Source organism: Podarcis muralis, chromosome 14 (assembly GCF_964188315.1).
Source record: "Podarcis muralis chromosome 14, rPodMur119.hap1.1, whole genome shotgun sequence".
Lineage (NCBI taxonomy): Eukaryota > Metazoa > Chordata > Lepidosauria > Squamata > Lacertidae > Podarcis > Podarcis muralis.
Genome location: NC_135668.1, coordinates 2,247,245 through 2,273,238, shown reverse-complemented (window position 1 = coordinate 2,273,238; position 25,994 = coordinate 2,247,245). Strand labels below are relative to the sequence as shown.

Here is a 25,994-nt window from a genome sequence, read left to right as displayed (position 1 = left end):
AAAACCTATTCCTGCAAAATTACACATAGCACGGCTGACTTCTGGGGATTGTTGGACAGAAATGGACAGGAGGGGATTACTACTTTTTAAAACAAACACTGTATGTAATGTTTTTATTGTATTGCTTATTTACTTGTTAACTTGATAGCCTCCCCACAACCACAAAACAAAGGCAGCAATTAAAATACAATATATAACAGTAAAAACCTATGAAAAACCTATGAAGAATGAAACAAACACAATTAAAACACTAGTTTTCCAAACTACGAGGGTCAGACTGAAGGGGGAAAGTCATTTAATTATTTGATTATTAAGTCATAATAATTTAAAAGGCCCATGACAAGACTCAAAGCAAAGATAAAAACTTGGATGGGAAACTTCTTATGAAATAAAGGCTGCCATGGAGCCATCTCCCTTCAATAAAAATGCCCCCTAGTTCAGCAGCCCATTATGGGATGCATGACATAAGCCACACAGGCTGCTGTTTGTTTCATTTGCCTGTTTTTCCACGGCTGATTTTAATTACAGCTGGAGCAGCCCCTGTGGGTTGGGGATCATGCACTGGCAAAGAAGAAGAAGAAGAAGAAGGGGGGAAAGGAGGTGATTCTTCAGGGCACATTCTAAATTTGAATAGCATCCTACTGTGAGATTAGACACAGACATAAGGTTGTCATCACATGCCTTCAAGAAAAGTTAATAGGAAAAAGGGCCTTAAAACACAAATCAAAAGAAGAGCCCTGTGCTGCAATGGCAAAGGAGTGAAACTCATAATTCTGGAAGCAGCAAAGCATAATACATGGGTAGACAAACTAAGGTCCGGGGGCCAGATCTGGCCCAATCACCTTCTAAATCTGGCCTGCACATGGTCTGGGAATCAGCGTATTTTTACATGAGTAGAATGTGCCCTTTTATTTAAAATGCATCTCTGGGTTATTTGTGGGGCACAGGAATTTGTTCAAACCCCCCCCCCCATATAGTCTGGCTCCCCACATGGTCTGAAGGACAGTGGAGCGGCCCATGGCTGAAAAAGGTTGCTGACTTCTGTCATAATACATGCAGGGGCATCCTGGGTGAGGTTCCACAGTTCCTGACTGCAGCAAAACAATTAGCGCAAGTGAGAATGACAGAGTTCTTTCATTAACTGGGCAACAATCACAAAAGTAGCCTTGCTCTTGAGCTCCTTAATTAAGATTGTAGTGGTCATTTTTGCACAAAGGGGTCCTTCTGGTGCCACATAAACAAACCCATTGCATGCACTATAGGATTGCTCTGAATGTGAGCTATGGGTTTTGTTTTGTTTTTAATATTGTTATAGGTTTGGGTTCCTTCCTGAGCATAGGATGGAGGGAGTCACAATTTTTACACTCTAGTAAAACTTGCTTTTCCATTTGGGTTCCAGGCAAACTCCTAAGTCCAGAACAAATTCAGACATGCTTCTGTGACACACCTCACCTACACAGCCTCCCTTGGCTAGTTGTTCTCCATCTAAGGATGTTGTGGCATACTGCCAGGTGAGGTGAGAAAGGGCCCACCCACTTGTCCCTACGGATATGGTAAATAGCAGTACTTTACTGCTGCACGGTAACAACATGTTGCAATGTGATTCTCTTCCACGAAGACTGAAAGACAGTTAAAAGGGCTCCAGCCATCAAAAGGAATGGAGATGAAAGGCAGTGGAGTGATCTGCCACACTGGAACCCCAGCTCAAGAACCCGCCTTATCACCGCAAGACTTCAGGAGCATCAGCAGTGATGGGCTTGTGCCCGGCCTCTCGTGGCCTCTGACAACATGTGGTTTGGGCAGAAACAGATACAGAAGCTGAGAGTTTTTCACTTGAGTTTAGCTGGACTCCAGGCAGTCAGGGAAGGATCATGGGGCATGTGGTCTGAGTAGTTGTTTTCTCTGGGAATCAGATGTGGGGTCTGTAGTTGTGTTGCCTATTGTAGGAATGATTTCCCCTCCCCAGATCCTCCATTTCCACATTTGTAAATAAAAGAGATATTAGAAAGATACTGGACGTCTCCAGGGTTCTCTCGCCCAAAGCAACCTGACCCTGAAATGCTTCACTGCTTGGGGAAGCGGGTTGCTGATGCCATTTGCTAACCACCGTAACTTCCCTGTGAGCTGAGGAGAAGAGGAGCAATGTGGGTGGAAATCTACAAGGGAAGAATGTTAGGCCTATGAGAGCTCCCATTTTCCAACCAAGAGCTCTGTGAAAACCTAAAGCTTACCACACTCTGAGCAGCCAAGGGCCCAGTAAAACTCATCACATCTCTATCTGTCACTTTCCAGCGACAGGAAAGCAAATTGGAGCAGAAGTCTCCAGCAAGAGACCAAAGCCCTTAATTAAATCAGATTCATAAGCACAATCAGCGGCAGATGGTGCTGAAAATAGATTGCGCAGGTTTATCATTTACAGTAACATTTTTGTACATGCAGTTGTCAAGGTAAAAAGCTCCTCTTTCTCCCTTTCTAACAGTGAAATGCTATTTTTAGGCTTTTAGAATGTACCACTGAATCCCAATTAACAGCAAAGTACCAAACACTTGTAGTTAAAACTTACAGATAATTAAAATTTGCAGATTAAGAGGGAAAGTGAGCATGTCTTTTGTTGTTTAAGGTTTTTTTAAGCCTTTTAATTTCTGCTTGGCTTTGATCTTATTTATGTATCTCTTTCCAAAGGACTGGAGGCCAATGTTTCTCACTGCTAAGATGCTTAAACACACAATTCTATGCATTAGGTTAGATTGATTTTTATTAAATGAACCCTGATTTTCAGGGCTGTTCTTTCCCTTGCCTATGAACAGCACACACAAAAAATCAGTTACCTTCCCCAAGATCTCCACTGTGCCCATATCACTCACTTCTCCTTCAGATCCTCTGCCTGCCAAGAAGGTGGTCTTGTGCTCTCCCTCTGAACTTTGCCATATCAGTTTCTGCTCCCTTGACCAGCTGATGCGAAGGAAGGGCCGTGGCTCCATGGCAGAGCAGCTGCTTTGAATGCAGAAGGTCCCAGGTTCAAGCCACAGTGGGATTGAGAAAGTTCCCTTCCTGAAACCCAAGAGAGCTGCTGCCAGTCAGGGCAGACAATGCTGGCTAGATGGACCAACGGTCTGAGCTAGTGTAAGGCAGCTTCTATATGAAGCTGGATGAAATGTGTGGACTAGCAGACTATTAAAGGTAAAGGTAAAGGTAAAGGTACCCCTGCCTGTATGGGCCAGCCGTGACCGACTCTGGGGTTGCACGCCCATCTCGCTTAAGAGGCCGGGGGCCAGCGCTGTCCGGAGACACTTCCGGGTCACGTGGCCAGCGTGACGAAGCTGCTTTGGCGAGCCAGCACCAGCGCAGCACACGGAAACGCCGTTTACCTTCCCGCTATAAAGCGGTACCTATTTATCTACTTGCACTTAGGGGTGCTTTCAAACTGCTAGGTGGGCAGGAGCTGGGACCAAACGACTATTAGGCGATGCTCTAGTAAAACCTTTCTCTGACCTGGTGTTCTCTAGATGTTTGAGGCTACAAAGCTGGGCTGGCTGAGAAGAGGCTGATGGAAATCCAAAACATGTGGAGGGCACCAAGTTGGGGAAGGCTGCCTATGGGCCTCAGACATGCTTGAGGACACCTTCAGCCTGAATTTTAAGAAGTGCTTTAGATGGTTTAAATGTTTTTAGATGTTTTTTAAAAAATAAAGAAGTACTTAAAAATTGATTTTAAACAGTACTGTTTAAACATTTTGCTGCTTGCCACCCTGGGGTTTCTTTGGGAGGAATGGTGGGATAAATTTTTTAGTGATAATGATAATAATGATAATAATATGTTTTATTATTTGTACCCCACCCATCTGACTGGGTTTCCTCAGCCACTCTGGGCACCTCCAAATAGAATATTAAACACAATAAATCATCAAATATTAAAAACTTCCCTAAACAGGGCTGCCTTCAGATGTCTTATAAAAGTCAGATAGTTGTTTATTTCCTTGACATCTTACGGGAGGGCATTCCACAGGGCAGGCACCACCACCCAGAAGGCCCTCTGCCTGGTTCCCTGTAGCTTCACTTCTTGCAGTGAAGAAACCGCCAGAAGGCCCTCAGAGCTGGACCTCAGTGTTCGGGCGGAACAATGGGGGTGGAGATGCTCCTTCAGATATACTGGACCGAGGCCGTTTAGGGCTTTCAAGGTCAGCACCAACACTTTGAATTGTGCTGGGAAACGTGCTGGGAGCCAATGTAGGTCTTTCAGGACCAGTGTTATGTGGTGCTGGCGGCCCCAGTCACCAGTCTAGCTGCCATATTCTGGATTCATTGTAGTTTCCAGGTCACCTTCAAAGGTAGCCCCACGTAGAGCGCATTGCAGTAGTCCAAGCAAGAGATAACCAGTGCATGCACCACTCTGGTGAGACAGTCTGCGGGCAGGTAGGGTTGCAGCCTCCGTACCTAGACACAGAATTGATCTGCACTTCCATGGACAGCTGTGAGTCCAAAATGAGCCCAAGGCTGCACACCTGGTGTTTTAGGGGCAAGGTAACCTCATTCAGAACCTCATTCAGAACCCCACACCTGCCTGCCTCCTGTCCCCCAGAAACAGTACTTCTGTCTTGTTGGGATTCAACCTCGATCCATTGACCACCATCCAACCTCCAACTGCCTCCAGACACTTAAACAAGACATTCACTGCCTTCACTGGTTCCAATTGAAATGAAAGATAGATCTAGGCATCACTGGTTGATAACGGTCCGTCCGTGTTCGATCAACTTTGTTGAAGCCTCCCCAGGTTTTGGTCGTCTGCTCCCAAAAAAAGCTCAACAACTGGCAGGTTTTTATTTATTTATTGTGGGAGTAGATCACAGTCAACCAATCCAATTTGCACTATCTGGATTATTACATGAATCACAATGAGGGACAGGAGAGAAATTCAGTTGTTTGCACTTGAAGACAGACTAACTGAATTCACACATTCCAAAATGTTACATGAACCAAAAACCAGCCATTCTTTGAAATTCACCCTTCTCCAAATTTTGCAGTTCTGTTTTCCAGTCAAGTAGTGTGAACAAAAATGTATATACCAGGATAAAGTGTGCATATAAATGCAGACATTTATTAAAATAATACACAAATGTGCATTGCATGAGGGTAAATTGCTTTGCAAAATGTATACAACAGGAAAATTTGCATGCAAAAACTTGTATACTGGAAGAAACTTGCACTAAAATGCCAGTTGTTTTTTTTTAGTTTTTTTTTTAAACCTGATGTGGAAATGTGGAGAATTGAACTGGAAACTGGAAAAATAAAAAACTGAGAAAAGCTGAAATTGACATATTAACTAACTAAACTCAATGTATGAAACTATGAGGCACCAAAATTGATAAATTCACCCATCCCTAATAACACAATTATCTGTCACTCTAAATAACAGATGTTAGCTGCAGCTAGGATTTCAATAGCCCAGCAATGGAAAACCTTGGGAAAAAGTCTACATTTATCTTTGCAGTATAAGAACTTACAGACTTCGGCTGCTGAGGGAAAAATAACAGCTAAACTGTGTGTCTCCAAAGTGATGAAGGATCCAGAATGCTTTTATGTCATCTGGTGGGGTTTTATTTCCCACGTGTTGGACTTAGATGCTCAACATTCACCATCCGTCCACACAAGCTTGGGAAATATTTCTTTCTCTTGTTATTTATTGTTTGCTTACTTTGTATATGGAACACCCTGCTGTTGCACATTTCAGTTGTACACAATGGCTATTATGTGACAATAATAATTTTTTAAAGGAGGTCAACCAAGATGGCCAAGAGCCTGGAAACCAAGACTTATGAGGAGTGGTTGAAGGAGCTGGGTGTGTTTAGCCTGGGAAAGAAGAGACTGTGAGGAGATATGATAGCCACCTGCAAATATCTGTCACATGGAAGATGGAGCAAGCTTGTTTTCTCCACTCTGGAGGGTAGGACTCGAATCAATGGCAAGAAAGGAGACTAAACATACGGAAAAACTTTCTGACAGGAAGAGCGGTTCGGCAGTGGAACAGTCACCCTTGGGAGGTGGTGGGTGCTCCTTCATGGGAGGTTTTTAAGCAGAGGTTGGATGGCCATCTGCCATGGGTGCTTTAACTGAGATTCCTGGATTGCAGGGAGTTGGACTAGATGACCCTTGGGGCCCTTACAGCTCTACAATTCTATGATCCTTCACCCAGTAAGCTTCCTGGCAGAGTGGGGATTTGAACGTGGGATCCTTCAGTCCACCAGACCACACTTGGTTGAGGACCCTAACACATGAGTAAGCACATATTTACAGGTTTAGATTCTAAAGGTGAAGAGAGAGACACATTGAGGAGGAAATGAATGGTTAGGAAAAGGGAAGGAACTTCTCTTGGGTTGAGACAGGGTGAGCAGAGGTGCCTTAAGAAGAGAGCTGGATGTCAGGTGGAAGGATGCTCCACTGACAGGGAGCTGGAAAAGAGAGAGGTACCAGAAAATGATGACCACCCCTGGGGAACAGGACCACTAGCATGTGTGTGGCTGTTGAGAAGAAAGGTGGGAAAGGAGACAGTCTCTTTGCAGACTAGAAGGATTTCAAATACAGAAGCAGTCCTAGGGATGCTCTACATGTTAAGTTTTCTAGCCCTAGAGATTAACACCAAACGTCTGCTCCACCCCACAAAAAACTCCTAGAACAAAATCTCACATTCCTCAGGTAAAGGACACCAGGAGACATCAAGCAAACAAGGTGTTAACCACTATCAAGATAACAACACACAGCCTCAACCTAACTAGAATAGGCAGCAAAACAGGGTCACCATTGCCTTGCAAAACTCTTTCACAGCACAGAGCTTAATGACACAGCTCTGAAGCACAGTCACATTTTAGGAACAACCCAGGGATGAGGCCAATATATAAACTCAGAGCAAAAAAGAAAGAAGTCCATGATGTCAAATACAATTGTTCAAGCTGATGGTTTGTGTTACATAAAGTTGCTGGCACACAGGTAGCACTTTTGATGTGCTGCACATCGCACTTCCTATCCCGCCCGACCTGCTTTCCACTCTCTGTTCACCCTTTGCTCTGACAGGCAAGCTCTGATGGAGAAGAAGAACCACTGAGCTGGATACAACGGCGAAACTGGGCTTTCTGAGTCCTTTGTGCCAAAGAAGCGGGGTGGTAGGGGGACACCATGTATCTTAGAGGAAAATTTCATGAGAACATTAACCCCAGAAAAATAGGGTTCTTAAAAATATTGCAATCTTTTGGTACAGCAAGGTGCTTCAAATATTTCATCAGAGGCAGATCACCACACAAGCAGCAAGGGTTTGCAGAGGCATGCATCACACACAAGCAGAGTTCGAAATGTACCAGGTGTATTTTGCACCTGGTCATCGGCCACTTGCGACCGAGTGAAAATGCCCGTTTGCCAGGATGGTGCCTGACGTCTCCACCATCTGGAGGTGCCTGCCTGCGGATCCTTGGATCTTGCCTGTATTCACACACTAACAACACATCCTGTAGAATTCTGTCTGTCATATTTTATCTGCATAATCAGAATGAATTTCAGGAACCAAAAAGTCATATTGAAAATGTGTTTGGCCGAAAAATGGCAACTAGGCATTCCATTTTGCCATCTGTAACCCTGGTTTGAGGAGCCATTTGGCGCCTTGCATATATATATCTGAGTTTCTAACATTGCACACAAGCACACAGCAGGGAATCTGGAGTAGTAGTGAGCAAGGCATTTCTATTGATCTAACACAGTGCTCTGCTCCCAAATTTTAATGGAACTGCTTCAAAGTACCTCGGGTTACAGCCACTTCAGGTTGCGCTTTTTCGGGTTGCAGACCACCTGGAAGTACTGGCAGTGGCGTAGCGTGGGGGGTGCAGGGGGGGGCGGCCGCACCGGGCGCAACATCTGGGGTTAGGGCAAATCCACGGGTTAGGGGGCGCAAATTACTTGCCTTGCCCCGGGTGCTGACAACCCACGCTACGCCACTGAGTACTGGAACAGGTTACTTCCGGGTTTCAGTGGTCGCACATGCGCAGAAGCGCTAAATTGCAACCCGTGCCTGCGCAGACGCGGGTTGCGAATACTGCAGGTTGCGAACGTGCATCCCACATGGATCAAGTTCGCAACCCGAGCGTCCACTGTAGTCACTTTGCTTTAACCTATGGAAACACATTTTCACTCAGTTAGAAGCTGGTTAGGGTTAGGGTTGTCGCACCCAAAGCACAGCACTTCAAAATTCAGCATACATAAGCCAAGTTGAAAGATCCGGTTTCAAGACGGGTAAGACAGACTGTGTTTTGCAGCCAAACCAGCAACACAGGAAGGTAACTCGAATATCATAGACCTATTTGCACCACATACCACCTCACACACAACTTCAAAGGGCACATAGCACTAAATATTCAGGTGAGCCAAGAAGCAGAGTGACAGATTCACCTGACACCTCCCACTCCTACTAATGAAATCCCCTCAATGGCCAGCAACTAAGCCATGTGCCCGCACCTGCCAGTGCCAGGAAACTGAAGAGTATACATGGGGCGTGGGAGAGAAAGACATATTGGGTGGGGAAGATGGAGTGGGTTTCCATCACCACAAAAAAGTTGGACTCAAAAGGAATCAAGTGATTGGCTGTTTGCTTCCCTTGGGTCAAGCCAAGTCCCCAAATTTTATGGTGCAAGTTTTCCTAGAGTGGAGGAAGACAAGCATAACGTTCCTTTCCCCTCTCCACATTGGGTGTGTGTGGGTGTGGGTGTCCTTGGGATATGTGTACAAATGTGGCATGTGAATGTGTGCAAGTGCTTCTGTGTGTGAGTTGGGTATGCCTGCGTTTTGGGGGGGAAGTGCGCATGCACATGAATGCACGTCTGCTAGGGGGTGGAAATATTGAGGTGGGTTTCCATGATGTCTGGCAAATGCAGCACGTCTGCCTGTAGAAACCCTCTTTTTTCCTTGGTCCATGAACATCCAGGCAGGATCAGTTTGGTTATCCTCCTCTCCTACCTGATAACAACAACACAGTTTGATTTTAAGCAATTTGCAAGCCCTGAGATTCTGTATTCCTTCTCGTCTGTCACAAGCAATCCGTTTTTTTATAGCACAAATGCAATTCACCTGAGTTTGACTCTGAACCTTTCATCACCTTTTCACTGTATGCAAATTAAAGTTCTTCTTCATCCAAGGTGCCTGATTCAAATCTCAGAAGAGACAAGGTCGGGGGGGAACTCCTGTCTTTGGGTCCACCTAAAAGGAGCCTTCTACATCACCAGGAAGGAGCAAAAATTGCCCAAGAGAAATGAAAATCAGATCCGATGCCTCCTCACTTATCTACATTTAAGTGTTTCTTTCCTGGCTCCCTTTAAACTTTAATGGATAGCTCACATACGATTCTCAGGCCTTTGGATTCCAGTTCAGTACTGAAATAGACTGTCTTTACCCCTAGACAACCTCTTACCACTGAGATTGAGGACCAAACTACATGTTATGTGTGTGTGTGTGTATTAGCATGCACATAATTTTGAAGCTGAAAATTGCCCCTAATGACATATAGTTTGGCCCTTGCCTGCTCTTGTATCATCCTAGTTTGTTCTGTAGAATATACTAGACAAGATGAGGGATATCTGAGATTGGAACCCCCATCTGAAAGAAAATGAGTCAAATAGGGTCAGAAAGAGGTTTGGATCAAGACTGTTGAACTGGGTGAAAGTTGTTTTGTTTATTTTAACCTGTTGCTCCTGTTTTCCCAGTGAAAACTGTGTCCCCCCCCCCCAGCTGCTCTTTGCCTTCCGTAGGATTTTCCCGCTCTCTGGGCCATTACCTAAACTTGTATCTGAATGATGCACTGCAGAGGTCTTTGGTCCCTGAGTCAGTTGCTGGGGTTAAACCTAGAGCATGAAGAGCCTCCTGGATCAGGCCCATGGCCCACGTGGTCCAGCAACCTGTTCCCACAGTGGTCAGCCAGGGACGCCCCAAGCAGCACGCTCCCCTCCTGCAGTTCACAGCTACTGCTATTTAGAAACATCACTGCCTGATAGTGGAGGTAGAAAGTGGCCATCCTGGCTAGTAGCCACTGCTAGGCTTCTCCTCCATGAATTGTCCCATCCTTAGATAAAGCCATCACAGCCCCCAAAGGGAGCAAGTTCCAGAGTTCAGCTACACGCTGCATGAAGAAGTCATTTCTTTTATCTGTCCTGAATCTTCCAACATTTACCTTCCTTGGATGTCTACGAGTTCAAGCACTAGGAGCAAAGAAGACTTTCTCTACCCCATACATAATGTAATATATTTTATTTTATTCATTACATTTCTACACTGCACTTCATCCGAGGATCACAGGTCAACTCTTACTTGCCTCTAAACTGAAAACTGAAAAGGAAGCTCCATTTTCACACCTAGAAAACTTCAGCGGAGAAAAATAACAAATATATATTTGCTGCTAACTTTGGCTATGTGTTGGTAAGCATGTGCCTTCCAAATCAAAACAAACTTTTCTGATGAAATTGACTGCAATGATAGCCAACAGGCATTATTAAAATATTTGTGACCAAACTGAGCATTTTTCTGCTGAGTACAATGTCTAGGCATGTCAATGTAACCTAAAGGGTTGTTAATTTTTGCTAATTAACAACCACAAAGTTTCAGGAAAAAGCCCGGTATCTCTTTCTTTCAATGCTTGTGAAGAGCATTGAAGCAAATGTTATTTCAGTTATAACGGTCACTGTGTTTCATAGGAACCAAAACATAATTTGCAAATTGTGTATCAGTAAGCAATTATACAGCATTGTCCAAAGATGTCAGAGAACACGAAGCAACTCCAACTCAGATGGGGATCTCCGCATGAGCAGGTGCTTTTTTGCCTCAGTGGAGCAAGAAGCAACATCTTGCATGCAGCTCTGGCATATATTATGGCAAAGGAGGAGCCAATAGTGCTTCTGGATTTCATCACTTCAGATCGCTGCAAGGAGGTACCCAATGAGTGAATGCTTTTATATGTAAATGTGTGTATGTCAGTCATATATTTTTCTCCCACAGAGCAGCAATCAGTTATGTGGCTCCCCCTTCCTGAAGTCTAGAGTGGTACAGTCCAGAAACAGTTTCAGCTTCTCATCTGTTGTTTGCATGAACCTAGAGAGGTCTGCTCTGGAAGGCTGGGAATTTCACAGGCACATTCACCATGCGCAATGCACAACCAGCCACTGATTTAACCTTATGGATAGATATATGCTGTGAATGAATGAAAAGGAGGTGAAAACCTTTTTCATATTGTCTGATTAAGGGGAGATTCTCAGGAACATCAAGCAAAAGGAAGGTAGGACAAATCATGTACTTACATTGAACTCACAGAAATCAAGGCTATCGAGGCTTTTGCTTCTATGTATTCTCCCTTTTATTCTTCTTAGAGAAGGCTTTCCTTGGCTTATACTACAATTAGAGCCAGTGGGATTTTCAGAGGATGGCGTTACCCTGTTGGAGAGAAATGACAGCATTTTTAAAAGGAAGAAACCCTGTTCTGAACACCACACAGGCCTAAATCCTTTGTCCTCATACCCTGTACTAACCAAGCCTAGGTACATTTTCTGAACTTGTTTTCTGCTGCTGCTAAGCAGAACCTTTTTCTGTCCAATGACCACCCTTTGTCATGGGCAGCCTTCCAGGGTCTGCAGAACAGAGGTGGCCACTGCCAGAGGCCAAAGTAGGTGTGGTCAGAAGCAAAAGCAGGCAGAGCAGTGAGTTGGACTTCCATCTTTGCCTATTTCAGCCAGGCAAAACCAGGGTGTTCCTATACACACAAACACAGGCACCTTTCTCCATCCTTCATCCAGACAAGCAGCAGATGCTATCACAGCTCAAGGACACATTTCAGCTCTGCAAAAGGAGTCAAGGAGGATGCGCAGCAGGCCAGTGAGGGTATGGCCTGAGGGAGAGGCCTTGGGGCTGCATTCCACCTTCAGGTCAGAGGTTCCCCAATCCAGTTCCCAAGGGCACAGCCCAGAATGATGGGTCCAAAATACAAGCGGGATTTTGACTGAATGCCAGGAGGAACCCAGAGAGGATGAGCTATTTGACAGTGGAGCAGGATGCTTCAGAAAATGGTGCACTTCTTCATCAGAGGTTTTAAGCAGAGCCTAGACTGCCACCTATGCGGGGTGCTGGAGCAGCTGATTTGGCCTATCATGGAAATAAACGCATACTCTTTCCATTGTCTCAGTTTCCGTCCCCGTCCTCTGTTTTCCCCATGTCAAATCATGGAGCATAAGTGTCCTGTCCTCTTATACTTTATAAAGTACTCTGCACATTGATGGTACTATATAACAAACGACAAGTTACCACAGGAATGAATAAATAAGCAAGGAAGGAAGTGCACCATTTTGACTATCCCTGAAACCCGTCCAGGGAGCACCTGGGCGTCGGAAGACAGCCAGGGCTCCAGAAGGCAGGACCAAGACTAATGCAATGAAGCAGATTTTGGCTAAACATTAGGAGGAACTTCCACAGTGCCTGGGGAAGTAGAGGGCTTTCCTTTGCTGGAGGTAGCCTAAATAGGACCATCTATCACAAATGCTGTCATTTCCAGATACCTGCACAGAGCAGGAGGCTGGACAATATGACCTCCAAGGTTCCTTCCAACTCTGCCAATTCTGTGATTCTGTAATGGCAGGTTGATATGAGAGCAAGCATTCATTCACTGTTTGTAGGGCTTCAAAGGTAAGCACTGTCACTTAAGAATGCCCATTTTATCAGCATGCAAAAGACTCTAAAGTACAGACCACTCTTCTATGTGCAAAGCAAACCTGGGGATCCTCTCAGCTTCAAGAACCGGAACCCTTTGGTAACAAGACAAGGACTTTAATCTGTTTTTAAATACCAACGTGGATAAAGTTTACCTATGCTTCAGCATCAGTAACAGCCACAGGAATAATGCTTAACCTTTCTCTAGCATGCTGCAAGTACTTCGTGTGCATTATCGTACAACAACCCTGTAAAGCTGGCTTAGCTGGACTATCCCTGCCATAATTACGTATGCTGCAACTCAACCACAAAGCTTATGCTTTCATGCAGAAGGTCCCAGATTCAATCCCCAAACTCTCCAGCTAAAGCAATGAGAGGGTGACTCCACCATGGGAGCAGGGCCGGGGCGGGAGAGTGCTAGAGTCCTGTGTAGTCAAGTTGTGAGGGATCAGTTCCAATCTGTTACCTCCGAGGATGTGGACAGGCTGCTTGGACGAGTGAAACCAACCACCTGTCTCCTGGATCCTTGCCCATCCTGGCTCATAAAAGCGAGCTGGGCAGGGCTGGGCGATGGACTCTGTGGGGTGATGACTGCTTCCCTTTGTGAGGGAGCCTTCCCAGACGCACAGAAATAGGTGGTTATTAAACCGATTTTTAAAAAAACGCATATTTGGACCTGAATATAGCCAACTATCACCCAGTCTCAAATTCAGTGGGTGGTTGCTGAACAACTCCTGGCATGCTTGGGAGATGCACACCATTTGGATCCCTTCCGATCGGGATTCAGGCCTCATCATGGGACTGAAACTGCCTTGATCTCTGGGAGGCTATGAACAAAGGTGAGAGCTGTTTCCTAGTTCTGCTGGATCTCTCAGCGGCCTTTGACACCATCGACCACAACATCCTTCTGGACCGTCTAGAGGGGCTGGGAGCTGGGGGCACTGTCATACAGTGGTTCCGCTCCTTCCTCCTGGGCCGTGTTCAGAAAGTGGTGGTGGGGGATGAGTGTTCAGACCCCTGGGCTCTCACTTGTGGGGTGCCTCAGGGTTCTGTCCTCTACCCTGTGCTTTTCAACATCTATATGCATCAGCTGGGAGAGATCACCAGGGGGTTTGGACTGGGTGTTCATCAGTATGCGGATGATACTCAGCTCTACCTCTCTTTCAAATCAGAACCAGTGAAGGTGGTGAAGGTCCTGTGTGTCTGGAGACAGTTGGAGGATGGATGGTGGCTAACAGATTGAGACTGAATCCTGACAAGACAGAAGTACTGTTTTTGAGGGTGGGGGTGGGCAGGTGTGGGGAACTCCCTGGTCCTGAATGGCAGAGTGGTGCATGCTCTCGCCAGAGTGGTGCATGCTCTAGTTATCTCCCGCTTGGACTACTGCAATGCACTCTACGTGGGGCTACCTTTGAAGGTGACCCAGAAACGACAACTAATCCAGAATGCAGCAGCTAGACTGGTGACTCGGAGCGTCCACTTAGACCACATAACACTGGTCCTGAAAGACCTACATTGGCTCCCAGTATGTTTCTGAGCACAATTCAAAGTGTTGGTGCTGACCTTGAAAGCCCTAAGCGGCCTCAGCCCAGTATGCCTGAAGGAGCGTTTCCACCCCCATTGTTCTACACAGACACTGAGGTCCAGCTCTGAGGGCCTTCTGGCTGTTCCCTCCCTGCGAGAAGTGATCTACAGGGAACCAGGCAGAGGGCCTTCTCAGTAGTGGCACCCGTCCTGTGGAATGCCCTCCCGTCAGATGTCAAGGAAATAAACAACTACCTGACTTTTAGAAGACATCTGAAGGCAGCCCTTCCCTGTTTAGGGAAGTTTTTAATGTTTGATGTTTTATCACATTTTTAATATTCTGTTGGGTACCACCCAGAGTGGTTGGGGAGGCCCAGCCAGATGGGTGGCATATAAATAAATTATTATTATTATTATTATTATTATTATTATTATTATTATAGCTGGTAAGGCCAAAGACCTTTCTGTGACTGATTCCACAGAGACCGACTGCCAGAGACAGCAGACAAGAGATTAGAGAGGATGACTTAATATAAGGCAATTTCATACGTTTCAATGAAGGCTTTTGACTCTCAAAGAGAATTAGAAAAAATCATGGAGGACAGGGTTATGAATGGCTGGGAATCAGTAGTGGGGAGATGACTCAGGTCCAGTTTGTAGGCTTCCTGCATGTATCTAGTTAGCTACTGTGAGAACAGGATGCTGGCCTAGACTAGCCTTTGGTCTGATCCAGCACGGCTCTTCTTGCATCCTGATTTTTGCCTGGATGGCTTCACCAAACCTATATGAGGTTCCATTCAGCACTGAATTGAGCATTTTGCATGGGCATTCATCAACAAACATGTATTGTAGAAGCCAAGATTTACTGCCTCTTTGAGCCAAATAATTTTAATGCCATCTTGAGAGAAATTAATTCAGTGTTTTATTTTTATTTTTTTTAGAAAAATCTTAACCTCTTCTTGCCTTCATTGGAGGAAATTTATAAATGAGCAAATTATTCCATTTTTAGATTTGTGTTAACCTTCTGATTGCAGTGAGATTGCTGCAGCAAGATAGCAAAAGCCACATTAATAATTATGTTGTGTAGGCAAAAACAAATAAACAAAACTTCATTTTTAATCAATTTTTAGACCTGATTTCTAAGCACTTGTTTCATACACAAGTTGAGTGGGAGGAGGGGACAGAGCTGCATTCATGTACTTATTTTGCTATATTTATATTCTGCCTTCCTTCCATTATAGAACTCAAGGTGGCCCACTTGGGGTTCCCAGATTCAGACCAGACCCAGACCTGCACAGCTTCAGCAAGGTGGTGGCCTCCTCCTATATACCCTGGAATCTCTTTCTAGTTCCACATGGTCAGAAACCTCATGAGAACTCAAAGTTCCCTCTTCATGTATAAACAGCATATCGGTGCAACCTCAGGCCAGGCTGCCTACAAACCTTTGGCAAGAGAAAAGGAAATGACTGAGATACCTGCTGACCTCTTTTACACTTGCCTCTACTCTAACTATTATTAGCCACTGCTGGAGACACTCCACGTGTCTTCTACCGGTCTGACCTGTATATGAAAGTTACCTTCCTAATGCCATCATTTGCATTACAAGACCATATTAATGGGGGAAAGGGGGTGGGGGATGAGCCAAAGGGGAAGCTATTCTCCAAGTGCCCAAAATGTTTTATTGTTGCTCTACTGGAAACAAGAAATGCCTTCCTAAGAGGTAATCCTCAAATCAGCACCCTGCAACAATGTACTGCTGTAACTCTCTCCTTTGCCAAATGCATATTAATAGGCATTCAATGTTCTGCTGCTGCCAAGCAACATTTTGCTGAGCACTGAGGTTAAGGGCGAGTTGGGTAAAAACCCTTTAAACAAACAAGCAAGCAAACCTTCTGACCCTACATTTAGTTCAAGAGCTAAAAGATGACTCACAAGCCTTTTTGTGCTCTACTAGGACATCTAAGTCCAACAAGAGGCCATGTCAGGTCATTCCATGGTCAGCCAGAGTCACCCAGATGTCTCCAGATGCCATCTTGCACAAGAACTGGACCATAAGAACATAAAGCGAGTTCCATTAGATCTGATACCCTTTCCCACAGTGGCCACCAGATGCCTCGGGGAAGACCACAAGCAGGACACAAGGGTAGTTCTCTCCCACTGCCCTCTAGCAACTGGTAGTCAGATACACTTTGCCTCTGGATCCGGGAAGAATTTGTCTCACCTGTTAAAAACATTTAAGCCAGCGGTCTTCCCTACATCTTGCAACTATGAATTTCATAGGTTAATTGTATACTAGTGCCAGATGCTATGCTTTACGAACCAACTTAGGATCATAAGAAGAGCCAGCTGGATCAGCATCAGTGGCCAACAAGATGTCTGTGGCATCTAAAATCAGGACCTCTCCTTTGGCTTCCAGCAACTGGTATTCAGAAGCATTACTGCCTCTGACCGTGGAGGCAAAGCCGAGCCATCATGGCTAGTTGCCATTCATAGCCTTATCCTCCAACTCATGGTTTTAGAAAAGCCATAAAAAACCTCTTCTTCATTAACTGCCCCTGTGACAATTACAAGCTATTGTACACAATGTAAAGCTGCCACCCTCCTTATTTAAGTGAAATACTCAATACTTTCCCAAGCCTTCTTACAAATCAACTATTGACAAACCGGTTAACCTAACAGCAAAATGATAATGTAAGATACAACATTAGACAAATCAGATGTTCAAAAGCAAACAAACAATCTTTGACATTGACGATTTGCGATGAACATCTAAAAAATACCTGTTTTCAGAACAGGCAATTAACAGATCCTGCAATGAGGAGGAAATGAGAGCAATCACATCTCACAATAACTTTGCTCATAAAGGTATGGAAAAGAAGAAGCTGTTTTCTATTGGATTCACACTATACTAAGCAAAGTTGTTAATACACACTTTTAAATTGCACTGTACAATTAAGCTGCTTCTGCTGTTTGGGAAGTTGCTTCTCTCTGGAGATCTGATCTGAGACAGTGGATTTGGCTACAGGAGCAGAATTGAAATTTCAAATACCTGGAAAGCTGCCGAACATCTTGCTCCCAGAGTTTCAGCTCATGTGCCCTCTCCCTCTGTCAACTGTGCCATCACAGGTCTCCTCAGGATCCACCTTGCCCAAAGGGGAGGACTATTTAACTTTCAAAAAGCTTTCCCCCCCCTTGTAGATTTGCCTTTGTTGCTTTATCACAGCCAAGAGTTAACATGGTGGGTTGGGTGCTTGCAGCAGGAGTACTTCTATCATTTCTCAGACACAGCTACTGAGAGTTTGCTACTCAGCTCTGAGCTCGGTGCTTTCGCTTTATTTCATCTCCCTGATTGTCTCCCCACTGCCGCCATCCAGCAAGCTCTCCCAAATAACACCACATCAAATGCCAGGTCTTTTTAATGCTAAAGCAAAAGTGATGAGGTCAGTAGGACTCAGCTGAACATGATCAGTGCATCTCACCAACATGCAGAAGGAGGAGGAGAAGCTGATCCCTTTCCAGCTGACAGACCAAAGAACTGTTTCCGTATTTATATTCATTCATTTTAATTACTATGGAGAGAACATTGTGATGTTCATTAAAATAATGACTAACAACACAGGTTAGAGAGAAGTGGTGGGTCTGCAAACATTTCCAGTGTAGACTATGATGATATACTGACTCAGGGGTCAGTAGCAAAATAATCTTTCTGCAAATACAACTGGTACTGAAATCTATCAGGGCACAAGCTTTCGTGGACTAGAGTCATCAGATGCATAAAGTTTTATCCTTATTTTTCCGGGGTGTTCTCTTTCAGTGGCTGCTTTTTCAGTATGCCAGAGTTGGGCCCTCCAGATCCTGCTGCACTTCAGTTCACATCAGCAAGACACATGCATCCATCAGGGAGGGAGAGAGCTAAATCAGAGACGAACCAGGTGCCTGGAATGGGACTTTGTCCTGGTCTGCTTGTCAGCAAACATCTCTTTTTCAACTTCTCATATTCGCAAAGTGGACAATAGCACAGGCAATACTATTCATTCGTGGATTTTTGCCAAAAGAGGTTTACAATCCTCTTGGCATAAGTGTGAAAGACCTAAAGAGAGAGAGCATTTAGATTCTATGCATGAATCTTCTCTTTTGTTGCCCTGCTCGGCGTAGTTCATAGCTTCTCTGAGTTCTTCAAGCCCCTTCACCACGGCAAGGCAGTGATCCATGAAGGGGAATCTTCTCTTAGCTAACAGCAATTTTAACATATTCAATAGGAGTTAAGCTCCACAAAATCAAAGGGATAATCAGGCACTTTCCAAACTGTTCAGTAACAGAAGTAATGCTCCGCCCTGTCCTCTTTCTACATGTCAGGGATGGGGAGCGCCGGTGTCTCTACAGATGTTGCTGGACTCTCCCATCATCTCCAGCCAATATGGCCAATGGTCAAGCAGGATGAGAGTCCAGCAATACCTGTAGGACTCCCCAGGTCCCACACTCCTCTCTTATCTGCTTCTCCATTTTCTTTTTAAAAACCTTTAAAACAAAGCAATCAAAATTAGAATCCAGGCCTGCAGAACTTGAGTTCTGTGTCCATCCTAACCCTTTCTGCTGCCCCTCACCCTTTCAAGCTCTTCCTCAGCATGCAGCACTGTCTTTCTGACCTCATTTCCCAAGAGTTCCTGCCCGCAGCCTATACTAGGAAGCTGCCTTATGCCATGTCAGACTCCGCTAATGAAGCTGTCGCATAGCAAATCAGACCAAGAATATACCTAGTCCAATTTTGTCTGCTCTGATCAGTTGTAGCTCTCCAGGTCTCAGCAGACAAAGAAGGGTGCTTCCAATCCATCTGCTGCTGGAACCTTCTCACTGGAGATGCCATTTTCATTTTGTGACATGTCTTTTTAGAATGTAAGTCTGAATGTAAGTCTATAAAACAGTAAAAACTACATTTATTAAAAACAAAACAGCAATGCACAATTAAACACCATGTAAGGAATGGAAAGACCCAGACTGTAAAACTTAAGTTATTTAAAAAGCCTGGATAAATAGAAATATCTTTATCGAGCACTGAAAACACAGTGCCAGGAAAACCTGTCTGGGAAGGCTATTCCATAATCAGGGAGCCACTACCCAAAAGGCCTTGTCCCTAGCTCACTTCATCTGGCGGTGTGAGCAGGAGAGACCTCAGTGGCTGTTAGCCATGCTGGACGCTCTGTCTTCAGAGGCAGAGAATGCAAGCTGCTTGCCAGGATGTCTGCAAGCAGGGCTTGAAGGTTACTTCTGCTGTTTGACCCCAGGAGATGGTATTCAGAAGTACTCATCTGTATATGTGCTTTGTAACCTGGAACGTAACCTGCAGCACAAAAAAAGTCACATTCTTTGCTCCACCTACTTTTGCCACTGACTTTGTCCACACTGAAAAGCAGCACCAGGAACGTTGCCCATGACAGAATGTGGTCCTGGGCTGAAGAAAGTTCCCCTCCCTGAGCTGATCCTTCCTTCCCTGCCTCAGAAGCCAGATAGCCACCTATATGGGATCTTGTAGAAATTAATTTCCTGCATTGACAAGTGGTTGAATTGAATGACCTTTGAAGTCCCCTTCCAACGCTGTTATTCTCCGACTCTACTTTTAACTGGGTGAGATGTAAGATATGCAGACCTGGTTTATATTATATTTTATGCCACATCAGAACACATTTCAAACATGTGGAATGTGTTTCCATATATGTAGTCCTTGTGCTGGTAACCTTGAGGCTGGGTTACTGCAGTGCACTCTCTGTGGGGCTGCCCCTAGGCCTAGTTTGAAGCTCCAGCTGGTGCAGAAGGAGGTAGCCAGACTGCTGAAGGAGGCATCCGGCCAACTAAGTGTGACTCCCTATCTGCTACTGAGCCAGGTTCAAGGTTCTTGTTCGTTACAAAGCCCTGAACCACTCAGATCCTGGGGACCTCAGGGGTCGCCTGAACCCTTCTATCTCAGCTCAGTCACGGAGATCATCTGCAGGAGTCTTGTTGGTCAGTCCCCAAGTTGGTGAGGCTCATTTGGCTACAACAAGAACCCAAGCCTTCAGTGTCATCAGCCCAGTCCTGTGGAACATCCTGCCACTAGAGATGGAGAAGGGTCTTTTAAACTTTTAAGCCCACTGCAGGTTTTTCAGTTCTTTCAGGTTTATACGGGCAATTAGGAAAACACATTTCCTTAACAATTACCTCATTTCTGATTTTAACATTTGTATGATTTTACATATAATTTTTGTAAACCGCTCTGGTACCTTTTTAAGAATAGTGGTGTAAAAGAGAGGAAGAAGTAGAGGTAGTTGGTGGCTGGCAAAGAGAAGTGGAAGCAGAATGAAAAAGGGCATGAGAGGGGGAGGAAGGTGCCCTACTCAATTGTGGCTTCAGTCCCAAACACTTTGTGCTCAAGCCCTGCCCACCTGCAGCATATGGACCCCAGGAAATTAATCCGAGGGAATGTGGCCCTTGACAGAAAAAAGACTGCCACCCCTGCCAAAAACAGTTGTACATTCTCCCTTGACACATATTATGAACTGCTCCACACAAAATTTGAGAAATCACAAGCACATGTGGACCAACCAACATGGACCAATTCATCCTTCATAGAAATAGCATATGAGAATCATGAATGCCAAGAATTAATAGTTGGTAGTCAGTCAACTTTTTAAATATCAGAATTGCATCCACAAACAGCACTCCAGGACAAATTAATTCCCTTTTTCTCTCACACATAGCCTACACATTGGCAGAAGTTATTCTGTATCACCTTGTCTACACATATTAATTTTATCTGTTTACAGGATTATTATTTATTTTTTAAAAAACCTTCCCTCTTAAGCCAAAAACACTCAAAGCAGCTTCCTATTCATGTATATTCCTCTATACATAAAAATGCAAGGCTGTCGCCATGCTCCCCCGATGGGAGGAGCCTCATCAGAATCCTGGTTGTGCATGAAGTCAGGGTGGGAACAAGCAAGGAGGCAGTTGCACCACAGCAGCTGCCATGGCCTAGGCACTAGGGGGAAAGACACTGAGGACAAAAGTCATGAGAGAGGTCTGGATGGACTGGGAAAGGAGGGCTGTTGTCTTTTTAAAAAGGTGTTTTAACCAGGAAGGAGAAATGGCAGAGATGGGAACAAAATAGAAACTAACACCAAAAGCTAACACAACAGAACCCTTCCCAATTCCTTTTTTGCTGTATTGAAACCTTGTTTTAAGCCACCTCTTTTTCTTCTTGCTCTCGTCAAACCCCTGCTATTGTTTAAAACCACCGGTTCCCTCATTGGCACTCCTTTCTTGCTATCCTGAAACTTCTCCCTCATCCATTACTCAGCTGCCTCATACGAGAGAGAAGAAAGATACAGAGCCCTCAAATATTCCATAGACTCACATGATGTCTTGCATTGGGGTAATATGTCTTGTCTTCAACATGTAGTTTCAGATTCAATGTAGTAATTTAGAATGGGTATTTTATTAACAAGAGAACACCCACACACAACATTCATCAACTGGACTGAACCATCTCTGACTGAACAAGCTAAGTGACAGGCTTGCTCTTAAAATAGCACAGGGAGACAAGCCCCCAAAACTTGGGACTGGTGACTGAAGACCCAGTATCTCAGGACAGCGAGTTCCACACCCTGAGCATTGCTACAAAGAAGGTCTTGTCCCTTGTTTCCACCAGCAACACCTCATCTGGTAGAGGGACATCTAGCAGAGCCTCTCCAACTGGCTGCAGGGGACAGGCAAGTCAGTGGGTTGTATCCCATGTTATTCCTACTCAGAGTACACCCATTAGAATAATAGAACTGTAGAGTTGGAAGGGACCCCAAGGGTCACCAACCCCCTGCAATGCAGGAATCTCAGCTAAAGCATCCATGACAGGTGGTCACCTGACCTCCACTTAAAAACCACCAAGGAAGGAAAGATCTATTAATAGATCTGACTAATTTAGGTTCTGCAATTCTAATGGGGCTACTCTGAGTAGAACTTAGTTGGCTACGACCCTACATAAACTCTACAGACCCTACATGCATAAGGTACCAATGTACGGGGTTTTTAACCCACTGAGCCTCTAAACCTACTTCCCCCAATCTGGTGCCCTCCAGGTGTTTTGGGCTTCCTCTCCCATCTTCCCTGACTATGGGCTGACTGTTAGCTTGGCAGGGCTGATGGCAGCCCAACGTTTGGGGAGCACCAGGTTGGGAAAGGCTGCTCTATAATTTAAAGCAAGACATGGAATAAACCCTTAGGAACCCAGAGCCTGACGCCAAGTCAGACCCTTGGCCCAGGTAGCTCAGGGGGGCCTCCACTGACAGGCAGCAACTCTGGGATTCCTTCCAGCCTTGCCTGGGCAGGCCTGACCATTGAGCTACAGTTCTTCCCTGAGGTGCTCGTAAATATTTAAACACCTAAGCTAATGTTATTGGAATTTGTACCAGGATGTATGGCAACTTCTATGGGGCTGGCAACTCTTAAAGCCTTTCCTTTTGAATTTACACTGGTTGGCAGGTTGGTGCTGCATGACATCTGACGTGGCTGGAAGATCTTATCACAGTAGAATTTAGACACTTAGTGGCCTCTCTGCTAAACTGGTGCCAAGCAGGAGAGTGATTTTGGTGATCTGGATGACTGTCCCCGAGAATCGATCTTGAGACCACCCCATTCATTTTCTTAATGACTCTAAATGGCTTCTCTACAGCCCACTGTTTTGACACTTGGAGCCCTAGAAATTGAATTAGCCCCTAGAAATTAAATTCTCCAACACTGTGTGATGATGAAACACGAGAAACAAACAAAAACAAGCCACATAGTAATGAAGCTGTGCTTTTAATGTTCCACAGGACAAGACCTTTTATTGTGGAAGAAATTAGAGTGGCAGATGTTCCATGAAGGAAGCAAACAGTCGCCACTACCTTTGCATTTTTTCATTCAGTGGGATTCAGGTGGATTATCTCCCCCAGCAAAAGATAAGAGTATTTTAAACCGTTTTTATTAAACGGTCTGTTTTGCTTGCAGTAACTGTATGTAACATATATCACAGACATTATTGACCTGAGAACAAACCAGAATACGTAAAACCTGATTTTCATTCTTTTTTTCAAAGCATGATACTTGAATTCATAAAAGCTGAAATATGTAATTAAAAATCAGATTGACTCAATTTCTTTCACATGCAGTGCATTGTTTGTTTGTAAAAGGGTTGTGACCTGCACTTCCAATGTAACATAGCCAAATGTATACTTTTCTTGTTACTAAGTAGGCAGAAAACATTTCTTAGATCAGTTTTTATTCATTTATTATTTTGTAATTTTCTCAACAGCACCTTCATCCAAACTATGGACTCCAGGATGGTGTACATGAAAATCACACATCATTCTAATATTATTATTATTTTTAAAAAATATTTTATTAGTAACAACATAATAAAATTTATTTAATCAAAGACCAGAATTTTTATGCTGATGAATTCTTACCCTTTGGAAAAAACACAGCTAATCTTTTTTTAAAGAACATCTGCTTACTTTTGGATTTTATGTTGTACTGTCATTCAGGTTAAGGATGCTCTTATAAAACATAGTCATGTAAAAGGATATTAAAGCCACAAAGCAAACATAATGACAGAAAGAACTTAAGCATGTCCTGCAGCCTAACAACAAATTTGTCTATAAGTGTCCATTAGACTTCACACTCACAGTGCAACCTTGTTTTGATCCTTCATAACAATCATTGAGAAACTTATGTACAATACACTCATGCCTGATAGCTGGGAGCTATAAATGATTTCCCCCCAACTTCTACAGCAAGGTTGTACAATGATCTGAGAGTACTTAGAAGAGAGCACACAAAACAGTATAAAAATAGAACCTATTTAATGCTCAGTTTTGTTCCTGACAAATAATGTTTTATCATTAGCATCTGTATACACCTCAGTGACTCACATGCACTATCAGCAAAATGAAGAGAGATGATTCTGCTGAGAGTGAGCTAAATTATCATTTTATGTGTCCCAGACAAATGAGAACATGGCCATAGGAACCCCTGCAAACAACTGGATATTAAATAAAAGTTTCAACTCTTCTTTACTGTAACATAAAAGGCCTGGCAATGATTTTTCAAGTTAAGTTATGGTAAGTTAAGTTGATATGCTATATGAAGTTCTTTAGAAAAGGCATACAAGGTGTTTGCATATTCCTTAAATATTATGATATTTATATTGTGATCCTGAAACCAGCTAAATTGGTTCTAAGCAGATAAAAACAAGCTTGTAAAAAATATCTGCCAAAGGGAATAAAGGGCAAGCCATGGGACAGAATGAGCAACGTGCATTTCACATATAGTCGAGGCAGTATTCCTTACTCCCTACGAGGCTTCAGATGAGCAGAGTAGTAACCACTGTATTCTCTTTCTCATGTCATATATTCTGCTAATCTATCTGAATGGAGAGAGAATCAATCATATCAAGTGCAGGAAACAGGAGCAGACTATTAGCTGGTGGTTCTAAGATGCTCCAGCTACCTTCTGTGCCATCAGCACTTTTCCCCTCTGACATTTTACACTCTCTCACTGCGACCGAGGGTCAGGAGAGGAGAGCAAGTTACTGCTCAGATGTGGCTTTTTAAGCTTGTGTACATGACTGGACCTTCAAATATGTTAATACATTTTAAGCAATATGATGAATGCCTCTCTTGTCTTGTTGGCCAGAGACAGGCAGGGCAAGAGAGAGAAAGATGCATCCATTATGTATCTACATTTCATTTTGCACATCAAAAAGAAAATCACATATACAAAAGATGAAGAATTGCATATGAGAAGTAAATGGATTTTGGTTCTGCCATTCCCCTCCCCCATGGAAACTTGTAGTGCTATATTGTTAAACCAAATAGTTGAGGCAATTCTGCTATGCTCTGTTCCCCCCCATGTCAGCCTATTCAGTTTGATTTTAGATTTTATTCTCCTTCAGGTTTTTCCTTCTAAAAACTACCCGTGTCCTATTGCTTGAAGTCAAACTGATCCTTCACAAGTCACTAGTTATTGCAATGCATCTGTGCACCCTACTCACCCACAGTACATAATCACAATATGACAGTCTACCCCCTCAACATGCCGTGTGTGCGTGTGCACAGAGAGGAGCTGGGCAAAAGCCATTGAAGGAAACAGAGAAAAGCACACATGCACTATATAATTCTGAATCAAGCAGCTAAGGTCAAATTCTCACAATGCATCACACACACACACACTCACACATCCCCCCCCCCAGTAACTATCATAAACACCAATTATTTGGCAAGGATAAGACACACTTTATTCATCTAGGGTTTTATAAAAAATCAAAATGCTGTTACCAAGCAGATCAAAGACTATGTTCCATGTTCTGAAATCCATAAAGGCCCTCCCTTATCACTCCCCCTCTGTATCTCTCTGGAAGAGCATCCATGATCTCAGAGCAAATTTAACCAACATCCTCACTTAAAAAAGAAATAGATCGGGAGCTTGATAGTGCAAAGCATGACACTTTTGAACTCTAAAACAGCTTCCAATTGGTTATGGCAACGAAGCCTCTCTTCCTCCACCCCCACCCCCACCCCGCACACACACACACACACGGGGGGCGAGGAACTGGCCGGCTTTTGCGAAAAGAAAAGAAAAAAGAAAACTACTAAGCACAGCATCAAGGTCTGACTCTGCGGGGAAGGGGGGCTGTTTTGCCGCAAATAATTCATGGAAACCCCCCCCCCCCCCCGGTGCGCTGGTGTC

General features: G+C 44.2%; 1 protein-coding gene across 8 annotated transcripts in view; it reads right to left on the bottom strand.

Moving 5' to 3' along the window:
* TJP1 (tight junction protein 1) overlaps positions 1-25,994 on the bottom strand; it is a 324,709-nt gene that overhangs the window by 249,347 nt on the left and 49,368 nt on the right. For 7 of the 8 annotated variants that reach the window (XM_077918885.1, XM_077918886.1, XM_077918887.1 and 4 more), the window contains one exon: positions 11,318-11,450. In XM_077918885.1, coding sequence (XP_077775011.1) covers positions 11,318-11,450 — 133 coding nt within the window. Of the gene's footprint in view, positions 1-11,317; positions 11,451-18,994; positions 19,138-25,994 lie in introns of those variants that run through there. The other variant, XM_077918890.1, reaches the window with a different exon arrangement.